Consider the following 12,222-nt stretch of genomic DNA (forward strand, 5'->3'; position numbering starts at 1 on the left):
ATTAACAAGATTTGACTCTTGTCTTTTTTTAGACTGCATATAGATTTTTAGTATTGTTTTTATAGAATTAATAATTACATTACATAAGGCTTTAGCATATACAATGCATTTATATATACATTAAATGTTAACTATAGGGAACTACCTGTGTGGCAACCCATGCATATATACTTTACTCCTTGCCTTTCTTAATTTCTCTCTGAAACAACTCAAAATTAGTTCACCAATAGAATTGAGTTAGGCCTAAATGTATACCTAAAGACTTGTTTCAAGAACATGCTATGGTTAGGAGCAGGTTGTAGTGACCAACTTCCTTCTGTTCTGCCACTCTGATTAATTCAAGTATTTGTGTACATAGAACTTATCCTGCCCATAGAACCCAGGACAATACCCTACTGTAGTCACCATAGCAACCCACACTGCTCAGAAGGTTGTCTTACAGAATTACTCCCTTGGCATAGCCAAAGAGAATTCCTTCTGCTTAACATTCTAGGCCATTTACTATAATTAGAGATTTTTTTAAATGTTAGTTTTTTAAATTTCGTATCAGCTAATAAAACTGAACAGAAGCTGGGCACTGTTGGCCCATGCCTGTAATTCTAGCTACTTGGTTAGGGGCTGAGATTGGGAGGATCACCGTTCAAGGCCCAAGCAAATGGTTTGCAAGACCCCACTTCCAAAATAATCAGAGAAAAATGGACCGGAGTTGTAGCTCAAGTGGTAAAGTGCCTGCTTTGTGAGCCACCTGCTTTGCAAGTGCAAAGCCCTAAGTTTACACCAGTCTGATAGAAATGAATAAATAATAATAATGAATAAATGTCTCTCATTTCCAAGTGTTGTAGAGTTTGAACCCATATTATAGGTAAATTGTTTCAGAATATTTAATTTATGGCTGTATCAATGGCATAACAATTTGAACTAAAAAAGTATTTGCTGTTATCAAATCTTTTATCCAACAGCCAGAGGCCCACAAAAGTCAATCAAATGATGGAAAAGAATTGGGTATAAATGATCATATAGTACCTAAAAATAACCCAAAAGAAGCTGAGAATGCTGCAGATAAAAATGAAGAGCCCTCAAGCAATCATATTCCAAACCCTCATGGGAAAGGTATTAGTATTATTTTGTTTCTTGTTAATAGAATATTGAATTTTCTTCCGTAGGATTTTTTTTTTTTTTTGAGGTGCTTCTGGGGATCAAAACCACGGCCTTGCATGTGCTAGGCAAGTGCTCTAGCACCGAGCCACATCCCTAGCTTTTTCTTCTCATTTTGAAGAGAATATTTTCAATCATAAAGAAAATTATTGACTGGTAGAATGGCTCAAGTTGTAGAGCACCTTCCTATCAAGAGTGAGCCTGAGTTCAAACACCAGTGCTGTAAAAGAAAGAAAATTGTTTGGTTTTAGTTCAGATATTGTTAGTTGTCTGTGTTGTTTTAAAATGTGACTGCTGGGAGGAGGGAGATGGTATAAATAGGGTATACACATGTAAATGTAAAAGCGATAAAATAAAAGGAGAAAAGAAAAGAATAAAAAAGCCATAAGCCATAAGTTCATTAAAAAAAAGTCATAAAATATGTGATTCCTTCGACAGAAAAAAAAGTTATTTTAGCCTTTCAGCTATGTTCAAAGCAATATGTAAAAGTTTTCAATGACGCCTATTGCTTTAGAAACTGATCATTACTTTCCTTCAAAACATTTTCATTTTTTCCAAAGAAAAAATATGGAATTGTATCTTTTTGTTATTTGAGCAGAACAAATCAAACGAGTTGGTGATGCAGGGATGCCTGGAATAGAAGAGAATGACCCAGCAAAGGTTGATGATCTTCCCGCTGGTAAGTAACAGTTATTAGAAAATTCAATTGCAATGATTATATTATTTTTCATGTGGACCTGTTCTCTTGTTGTTGTTGTTTGGCAGTACTGGGGTTTGAACTTATGCTTGTTTGGCAGGCGCTCTGCCACTTTAGCTACATCTCTAGCCCTTGTTTAGTTTTTTTTTTTTAAATAGTCTCACAGTGTAGTCCAGGCCAACCTTGATCTCACTAAGTAGCGCAGGCTATCTTCTAACATAAAATCCTCTTGCCTGAACTTTCTGAGTGCTGGGTTCCCATTCCTTTTTTGGTTAAGACTTGGAAAAACCACAGCTTTTTGGATGATTGGTATTTATCATTTGTTAACTCACCAATATCTGTGTGGTTAATTTTTTTTTGGATATAATTTCTATGAAATTTTTGCAAACTATATAAAATGCTTGTTTTGCCTTGATAAGAGTCAGCCATATTTGAACCTTTTTCTTAATAATTCATGACAATTGTGCTATGTTAAAGTCATTCATGTTTACTGAAACTGGCCCAGATTCTTTTCTTTTAAACCCAGTATTTCCAGATTGCTGTGCTGTTGGTGTACTTTAATGTGGCATAGTGATAACCTTACAGGAGTTATTTAGGTGTTAGGATTTGGCTTGCCTTTATAGTGAATTACCCCACACTTGTGAATCGTTTATTCACTATTTTTTATTTTCTTATTTTATAATGACTTTTATTCAATGTATATCTTTCTTCATTAATGTGTGTAGTTCTTATTCATTACACTTGAAGTCCTAATCTTACTCAGTTCTTTTTTTCTCCATGACTCTTTGTTTTTCTTGCCATATCTGTTTTCCTTGGGTGTTACAGATAACTCTCTCTGCCAACTTCAGTTTGTCATGTCTTTGCTGCTGCTTGGTTGTTTTTATTCCTTCTCAGTTTCAGTGATTACTTTTGTGATTATGGCAATTGTACATGTCTGAAATTGCTGATTGTCTGAGATCCAAATCAATGAAGTATTAGTCATTTCACTAGTATAGTCCTCCTGTGTTCTCAAATTCTTTCACGTCTATATTCTCCTAAAGTAAAGGTAAGGACAAAAATAATAATATGAATTTGAAAATGCAGAATTAGAATGAACAAGATTTTATTGTAAGACCATGAAGTAATCAGTATTTGTTAAAATGTCATCTTTGGCATCTATGACCTTGTTAGAAATGCAGATTCCTAGACCTCACTTCAGATTTAATGAATTAGAAATTTTGGAGCCAGAGCTTAGTAACTTGTAGGAGCAATTTGTGGGACTACCTCTGAGAGACCCACCTTACTCATAACCAAACAGTCCCTGTTGATCCTTTATCCTGGACCTATGGCATTCTGTACTAGTTCTGTTCTCAGTTGTGGCTGAGTATAACATGTATAATAAATCATCTCTTCTGTTGTCTTAGCTGAAGAATTGGAAAAAAAAAAGACTATATAAAGCAAAAATAGTAATAATGAAAATGCTATTTATGAAATCTGTTTTTCAAAAACCATATATAGAAGTAAAACATATGACAGAGTACAAAGGATGAGGCAAGACAAACAGAAATTTTATCTTTGTTTCATTTTGAGATAGGACCTCGCTATATAACCCAGGTTGTGCTTGAACTCACTATCCTCCTGCCTTAGTTTCCGAAGTGCTGGGATTATAGGCATGTACCACCACATCTGGGTCCTAATCTGTGTTTTAACAAACTCTCTTGAGTGTTTCTGGTCTGTGTTAAAGTTTAAGGACCACTGACTTAAAGATTAATCTAAAGAAGTTAATGTTGAGCAGGGCATTGAGGTAGGAGGATTGTAGGTTCAAGGCCAGACTGGACTATATAACAAAATCCTGTCTCAAAAAAAGAAAAAACGGGCACCAGGAGTCCCTCTAGCTCAAAACCCAGTACTGCTAAAAGAGAGCGAGACAGAGAGAAGAAAAGAAAGAAAAAGAAAAGAATACTGAGTTTGCAACATTTACCCTATTCCTCAACTCACTGAGTTTTAGGTTTATTCATTTCTTATTGCCCTTATACGAAGTTTTGCCAGGGATAAATTGCAGGTTTCTAGTATGTAGAAATACTCTATTCAGATAATAAACAAAGATTGGGTACCTGCTTGCTTGCATGAATTTATTTTTCACATGATCTGTCTATATATTGTTTATGGGCTGGGGGTGTAGCTCAGTGGAGAATGCTAGCATGTATATGAGGCCCCAGGTTCAATCCCTAGCAAAAACAAAAGAAAACATATTGTTTACATATTTCTTCATAGTTTTCAAGTTAAAATTTTATGATTACTATGCTAAGTATAATCACTCTCTTTTTTTGGGAGGGGTACTAAGATTTGAACTCAGGGCTTCATGCTTGTTAGGCAGGCACTTGGTATGATATCTCAATTTACTTTCCATTGGTCATAATTTATTACTAACCACTAAGAAATCCAGAGTTAGGGTAAAATGAAATGGAAATAAAAGAAGTCTTAGAGATTTTATCCTGCCAATTTTTGGTTATATTACTGTTAATGAACAGTGGTTTTCAAAAGTCTGTCATACATGAACCACTTCAACAGGACAAAAACCTTATCTTTACCTTTTTTGTTTCATAAGTTAAAAAAAGATGGGCTGGGTTCCTGTGGCTCACACCTATAATCTTAGCTACTTGGGAGGCAGAGATCAGGAGGGTCACATTTCAAAGCCAGCCCAGGCAAATAGTTTGTGAGACCCTATCTCAAAAAAAAAAAAAAAAAAAAAAAACCCCAATACAAAACAGGGCTGGTGGAGTGGCTCAAGTGGTAGAGTACCTGCCTACCAAGTATGAGGTTCAAAACCTGGGACTTCCCCCACGAAAAAAAATACATGGGAAGATCAGGGGAGATAAAGGAGAATGATGGAGGGGGGTGAATTCAACTACTGTATATTGTAAGAACATTTTATAAATGTCACAATGTGCCCTAGTATAACAATAATATAATAAAAAAAGAAATTACAAAAACAAGATGGGCTGAAGGCATGGTTCAAGCAGTAGAGCAACTGCCTAGCAAGTGCAAAACCCTGAGTTCAAACCCAGTACTACCAAAAAATTAAAAAAAGAATGCATAGTTTTTTTATTAGAATTAATAGAAATCAATAATGCTACTTTTGATGAGATGCCAACAAATTCATAACTGATTTTTATAATATGAACTTGTCCATATTAATTCACACAGGAGTTATAGCACTATAGTTTGGAACTGGGAAAACCAGCAAAATAAACATTTTGGGTAAATTTAGCATTAATGCCAAAATATCAGTATATCCAGATGCTGTCTATATTGTTGTGATATATTAGAGGTCTTCCTCTGAATTATTTTTTGTGTGTCTTCTAGTGTACCTGAGAGTTTTTAGAGGCTTCAAATACTTGATTAATATCATTAAAAGAAAAAAAATGTGACTACTGTTGGCTAGAGGACAGGCTTAGGGATCTAGCTGTCTCAGACCCTGTTTACTCTCTTATTTTTTTTTTGTTTAGACTTTTCAAATCTGTTTTTATTTATTTGCTTGTTTATTTATTTGGTGGTACTGGAGTTTGTACTCAGGCCCTTATGCTTGTAGGCTTGCTAGGCAGGTGCTCTACTATTTTGAGCTACTTCCCCAGCCCTCCTGTTCACTCTCTGATAGCTGAAGACTTCAATAATTTAGCACAGTGGTAACCTATAAACAATACCTAGTACAGTGGCTCTGAGGCTATGTATAAGGACATAAACTTAAAAGTAAAATCCTTATAGGCTTGTCTTCAGCTTCACTGAAGACAGTGAATATTCACTGAAGACAGTGAATATTGTCTATATTCACTATATAATATAGTGTCTATATAGACACTATAATATATAGTGTCTATATAGACACTATATTATATAGTGTCTATATTCACAATATAAATATATTTATATTGGTATAATATTAGTTTATTCTTCTACTAGTAAGTAATATATGGCAACTTTTTTTTTTTTGGCAGTACCAGTGTTTGAACTCTGGGCTTTATACTTGCTAGGCAGGCATTCTACCATTTGAGCCACATGCCCAGCCCTAGGTAGCCCAGGCCAGCCTGGAACTCATGATCCTCCTGCATTAGCCTCCCAAGTTCTGGAATTATAGGCATGTACCAGCACACCCAGCAATATTTCTTTAATTATTGTATTTTTATAGTTATTAATCACTTGAGGAAAAAGAAATAAAAATAGGGTTTTGAACCGGTAAATAAACATCCAAAGAGAATCAAATGGTTAGGGTTCAGGAGGTTTGTAAGTATAATTGGTGCCTATTGCTCTTACTTTTTAAGGTACATTCCTGAGTATTGTGTTTTAGTGGTTTTCTAGGGATTACAGTATGCATCCTTTACTTATCGTGGTCTGTTTAAAAATATTCTATCACTTTATGCACAATCTTACATCTTCACAAAGTTAAAATTCTATTTGCCTTGCCTCATCCTTTGTACTCTGTCATATGTTTTACTTCTATATATGGCTTTTTAAAAACAAACCCAGCATTTTCATTATTATTTTTGCTTTATATAATCTTTTTTTTTCCAATTCTTCAGCTAAGACAACAAAAGAGATGATTTATTATACATGTTATACTCAGCCACAACTGAGAACAGAACTAGTACAGAATGCCATAGGTCCAGGATAAAGGACCAACAGGGACTGTTTGGTAATGAATAAGGTGGGTCTCTCAGCGGGGTCTTGGTGATTGGATGGTAATGGAAGATCTAGATCCATTGAGAGACAAATTCTAGACAGTAGCTTGTAGTCCAACAGCTTGTACCAGTGTTCCCAGCCTCCAGCATTCCTTATTTCTACTCCTGTGGCCTCCACAGATATACAAGCTAATTTACTTGGACCTCTGCCTTACCTTTCTTTTGTGCATCAGCCTTCATATTTACTTCTTCCTCCAGTTGGCTCTCATGGTACAGTGGTTTCTAAGATGATGGCACTAAGAGGTAGATAGATATTTTAAAAAATAAGAAAAGAACTATGATCTCTTACACTTGCCACATATTTACTCCTTTTTTTTTCTCTTGGCAATACTGTGGCTGGAACTCATGACAGGTGCACTACCACTCAAGCCACTCTGCCATTTTTGATGCTCATCATTCCTTTTTGTGGATTCAAATTTATATTTTGATTATCATTTCCCTCAGCGTGAAGAACATCCATTAGCATCTCTTGAAGTAGCAGTCTGCTAGCAACAAGTTTTTTCAACTTCTGTTTATCTGAAAACATCTTTATTTTATTTCGTCCTCTTTTTTAATCTCTTGAGAGAGGGTGTCTCTAAATATTTCTCAGGCTATTCTTGAACTCCTGGTGTCAAGTTTCCTGGGTAGCTGGAATTACAGGTACTTGCCACCATGCCCAGATATTGCACTCTTTTATTTTGGTTCAGGGAATTGAATCAGAGTCTCCTGCGTGCTAGGCACATGCCCTACCACTGAGCTATATCTCCAGCCCCTCAATTTCATTTTTCAAGGATATTTTTGCTAGATAAATCTTGAGTTGATATGTTTTCTTTCTATTTATGATGCAGTTTCACTGTCTTGTCAGTCATGTTATATTTTTTTATGTTCCCTTTTATTTGTGTTTATTTTTTTCTCTGCTTTTAAGAGTTCCTGTTATGTGCCAGGCACTGTTCTAGGTGTTGGGGTTATGGTAGTTAACAAGACAGAGTTCATATGGTCATAGAACTTATACTCTGGTAAAATGTATTGATCACGAAAATCTATAACATAGTACATTATATTAATTAGTAATCATAAATGAGTTAGTTAGTATACCAATTCTAAGGATTACAAAATTAGAACAAGCCTTGTAGAATTAGTGCAATAAAAATGGAATCATGTATTTGGTTTTTCGTAAGCATGATATCAGTGGGAATAATGTGGATCTATTTTTTCTTATAGCTTTAAAGAAACCCCCTGTTTTAGTTTCTCCACATGAAAGTCACCAAGCAATCTCCTATCTTCCAACCAGACAACCTCTCTCCCCAAATATGGCTTCAGGTATGATATCTTATTCCTATCATTCCATCTGAAAACCAGTTTACTGTAGCTTATGTATTGTTATAAATAAAACTTGTCATTTAGCAGCATAGTGAAGTAGCATTCACTTTTCAAACTAATATTATATATTAAATGATGTACAAAAACTTCAGAAAAAATAATCATCTAAAGTTCAACTTGGAATGCAGTGGTGAATATAGCTGCCTTCCTAAAATTCACTTTGTTTAATGATTATTATAATAGTCTTGCTCCTCAGAGCACAAGAATTATTTGTTGTACCACTCTAAACTACATTTCTTTCCATCTCTGCCATGCTATATAGATTTGCCTTCTTCAAAATTTGTTCATAGTTATCTTACAGAGGTCTTCTATAAATTGTTATACCCATGTATATTAAACAATCCCTTATTTGTATTTATAAATGTATTTGTTTTCTACTGAACACCTATTTATTTCTCTTATAGTGAGAATCAGTATGATTGAAAGAAGCTGCTTTAGGGGGATAATGGAAAGAAAAGATGTAGGTATCAGTGGCATAGGAGGTTTCTGATTCCAAAATTAATAGTAATGAAGATCTAGTGGGTGTGGGTGTGGCTCAGCGGAAGAGGGCTTGCCTCTGAGGCGCCCTGGGTTTGATCCCCAGTACTGGAAATGAAAATCTTTAAAGGATCTCAAGCAGACTTTGACAAGGAAAGGGAGAAGGAATGAGAAACAGGTTATATCAAGGAGATACTGCTATAAGAATCAATAGCTAACAGTTGGGACTTTTTGGATGGATGAAGAATGACTTAGATATTAGAAATTTTAAATGCCTTAATGGATTTTAGAGATTTCTGACAGTAATGTGGAGTTTGGTGGGAGGAAAAAAACAGATGTCATTGAAATATGAATCTTTGGGTTTCTACTGTATATCTGTTTGGTAAATAGGTTTATAGTCAGTGATGAAGATACTGGGAATGATTAATAAACTTTCCATAGCTAAAATCACATTGATTATAAGATTTGATAAAAAGAAATTAGAGAAAACCTTAAGAAAAAAGACACAGAGGAGCCGGGCACTGGTGACTTACATCGGCAATCCTAGCTACTCAGGAGGCAGAGACCAGGGGATTGAGGTTTGAAGACATTCCCAGGCAAATAGTTTGGGAGACCCTATTTTATAAAAAACCTGTCATAAAAAAAGGGTTGGAGGAGTAGCTTAAGCAGTAGAGTGCCTGCCTAGCAAGTGTGAGGCCCTAAATTCAAACTCAAGTGCCACCAAAAAAACATAACAAAACAAAACAAAAACCTAGCTACGTGACTACTTAGTTCCAGACTGCTGTTTTATAGCTTTTCTAAAGCAGGTTTTATGAAATTCAAGAACTACTTTCTTTTAATTTGATGTTTTTATGCCGTAGATTCACATGTAAACCACAATGGAAACCCTGATACTTCAAAACAGAACCCTTCCAATCCTCTTCAGCATTTAATTCCAGGCTCAAATGTGGAGACTGAATCGAGAATTCAAGCAGACATACAAAAGCAGGCCACCAAGGACAGAGTCAGTGATTTCCACAAATTGAAGCAAAGTAAGAATCAATTGATGAACATTATGCTAAAAAGATTTCTTTAAAAATATGTTTGTTTACAAGGCTAAATTAAGGTCTTCATTACTATACTCTTAACTAAAATGTGTAATGAACTTTAATGTAAAGAGAAAGTAGGATAGTGTTAACATTTAAAAGAAAACCAGTTTAGATGGATAGAGACTATTTTAAAGAAACCATGAGAAACTTCTTGTGTTCTCCTCCAGTGTTAAATAATAAATTTCAGGTAAGTTGGTATTTTTTAAAAAATGTAATTAGTTCTGATAAACTTAAACTTTTTTGGAGAAATTTCAAAAGACACACTTTGTTAAACTAATGAATGGAAACTGATTAGAAGGGAGAGAAGATGAACAATTTTGAAAAATGGAGCATTTTGGGGGAAGTACACACCTGGGGAGAGTGCCATAGTGGGAAGCTCAATATCACCTCCTCCTCCATTCCTTCCAGTTACATTTTGCTTCATTTAGGTGTTAGAAGAGAAGTGAAACAGAGTAAACAAATTTGTCATACTGCATAATGAATTATTGCTGCTTATTTCAGAGCTATTGATTTTCATAAACAGTCAATCCCTGTTGATCTGTGCTAACTCTCTAGTTTGTGAATTCCCAAAAAGATTAAAAAAAATTCTGATACCAGAGAATTTGCAGTGGGAGAATGTCCCTTAGGTCAGTTCTCTTAGACTGTGCTTCTTCTTACTATGGTTTCTTCTCACCTTCAACTCTGAAGAGACATAATATCTAAAAACTCCAGTTTGTTTTTATTTGGTTTTTATGATGGCTTTTATGGCAACAACTGTCCAGAGCCATGTGTAGATAGAGGTTGCTTATAGGTTGAGAACTGGGCAAAGTTAGTATTTGTGAATTTGTTCAAGGTATTTTTGTTTTTTAAACAGTTATTCACACTTGTACATATGTATGAACACATGGTTTGCATACATTTAATTGACTTTCCCTAAAGCATATTTTTATATCTTCATTAAAATATTACATGAAAAAATGTTTATTTGTAAGATATGGCTAACATTTTAAAAATGTAGTGAAAAAAGAAGATTCTTAAAATCCTGTTAGAAAATTGGCCTGAAAACTTTTATCTCAACAAGAGGTTTATAAGAGCATAGCAAAATATCTTAATTTGGTCGCTTAATATTTTCTGCTAAATTTGTATTCTATGAAATTTTTTTATTGTTTTACTTTTGTTGTTTTTGGTATCAATTTTTGGGTAAAGAATTTGTTTGGAAATAATTGCTGTGGAATTATTACTCTCTACAATTTAGTTTTTAAATAACCTTTTGAATTTTAAACTCTTAGTCCACATTCTTCTCTGTATATATATATATAGAATTGAAATCAATGCATGTACTGTTTCTTAATTTATTTTAATTGACACCTTTTCTTATAATACCTTTTTTTTAATATTGTGCTGGGTGGGGGTACACTGTGGCATTTACAAAAGTTCTTACAATGTATCAAATACATCATACTTGAATTTACCCCCTCCACCTTTTTGTCTTGTTTTGAGACAGATTATCACTGTGTAGTCCAGGCTGGCCTTGAACTCATAATCCTGAGTGCTGGAATTATAGGCATGTAATACTATACCTAGCTCTCTTACACACTTACCTTTTTATTTAACAAACAGTTACCTACTTGGCACTTTAAATATATACATGTGTGTGTGCACTTGTGCATACACCCACACACATGTGTATACATTCCATTGTACGTAAACCTTAATGGCTCACTTCTGCTCTTATTATTTAGGTTACTTCTTATTATTTAGGTTACTTCTAATTTTACTTGTCATGACTATGACTATCTTTTTTTTTCCAATTATTTCTTCCTCCTCCTACTTTGGGTGTTCCTTTAAAAAAGTATAATTCTAAGAATGAAATTACTGTATCAAAGTACTTGACTAGTTTTGTAGCTCCTCCCCCTCCCCTTCCTGTTCTTTGGATTTGTTTGAAACAGGATTCCCCTGTATATTCCAGGCCAGCCTTGAATTTGAGATCCTTCTGTCTCAGCCTCCTCAGTGCTGAGATTACAGGTATGAGCCACCACACCTAGCTCAGATTCTTCTTTAGAACAGTTTTATAGTGTCACTGAAGACATTTTAAGTTTATCTGTTTCTCTGTGACCTGGCCACGTTGATTTTAATTTCTTTTATTATTTAGAATGTAATGATTTTTTGAAGGTATTTTAGTAAGAACGTACTTTCTGATGGCCTTTTATTATTGTTTATTTATTTTTGTCTTCTGTTGGTTGTTTTGAGAAAGGGTCTCACTATGTTGTGTAGACTGGCCTCAAACTTTTGGGCTCAGGTGATCCTCCTGCCTCAGCCTGCCAAGAAGATGGGATTATGAACCACCACACAGCTGGCCTGTTTTGTTTTATGAGAGAAATTTCATTATAATCATTTCCTGGTATATAATCTGTACATCGGTTTTAACCACTTAGCCTTAGACTTTGTAGATTGGTCCTATATAAATTACTTTTATAAGACTTCTCTCATCTACTTGCCTTTCCACACATGAGGAGTTATTATATTTTGTCATGTAAAATTTTTTAATTAAAATTTTTGTCGTGGTAATACAGTTCACCAAAGTGTACATTTCAGTTGCATTTAATGCATTTACAATGTTGTGTAAGCGTCATCGCTATCTAGTTCCAGAACATTTATCACCCCAAAAGAAACCATTCCATTTAGTCTTTCCCTGTTCTCTCCTACTACATCCCCTGAAACTACTAACCTACTTCCTGTGTGCAAAGGTTAA

General features: G+C 34.6%; 1 protein-coding gene and 1 long non-coding RNA gene across 3 annotated transcripts in view; one reads left to right on the forward strand and one right to left on the reverse strand.

Annotated features, from left to right (window-relative positions):
• The window catches only part of Golm2 (golgi membrane protein 2), a 67,688-nt gene that overhangs the window by 30,816 nt on the left and 24,650 nt on the right, over positions 1–12,222 (forward strand). For both annotated transcript variants that reach the window (XM_074065857.1, XM_074065856.1), the window contains exons 5-8: positions 960–1,110; positions 1,754–1,834; positions 7,768–7,866; positions 9,264–9,434. In XM_074065857.1, coding sequence (XP_073921958.1) covers positions 960–1,110; positions 1,754–1,834; positions 7,768–7,866; positions 9,264–9,434 — 502 coding nt within the window. The remainder of the gene's footprint in view (positions 1–959; positions 1,111–1,753; positions 1,835–7,767; positions 7,867–9,263; positions 9,435–12,222) is intronic.
• LOC141420794 (uncharacterized) overlaps positions 1–12,222 on the reverse strand; it is a 73,861-nt gene that overhangs the window by 25,717 nt on the left and 35,922 nt on the right. Inside the window, exon 2 of the long non-coding RNA XR_012445439.1 lies at positions 6,723–6,803. This is a non-coding gene — a long non-coding RNA (uncharacterized lncRNA). The remainder of the gene's footprint in view (positions 1–6,722; positions 6,804–12,222) is intronic.

The sequence above is a fragment of the Castor canadensis genome, chromosome 2 (genome assembly GCF_047511655.1).
Source record: "Castor canadensis chromosome 2, mCasCan1.hap1v2, whole genome shotgun sequence".
NCBI classification, from domain to species: Eukaryota; Metazoa; Chordata; class Mammalia; order Rodentia; family Castoridae; genus Castor; species Castor canadensis.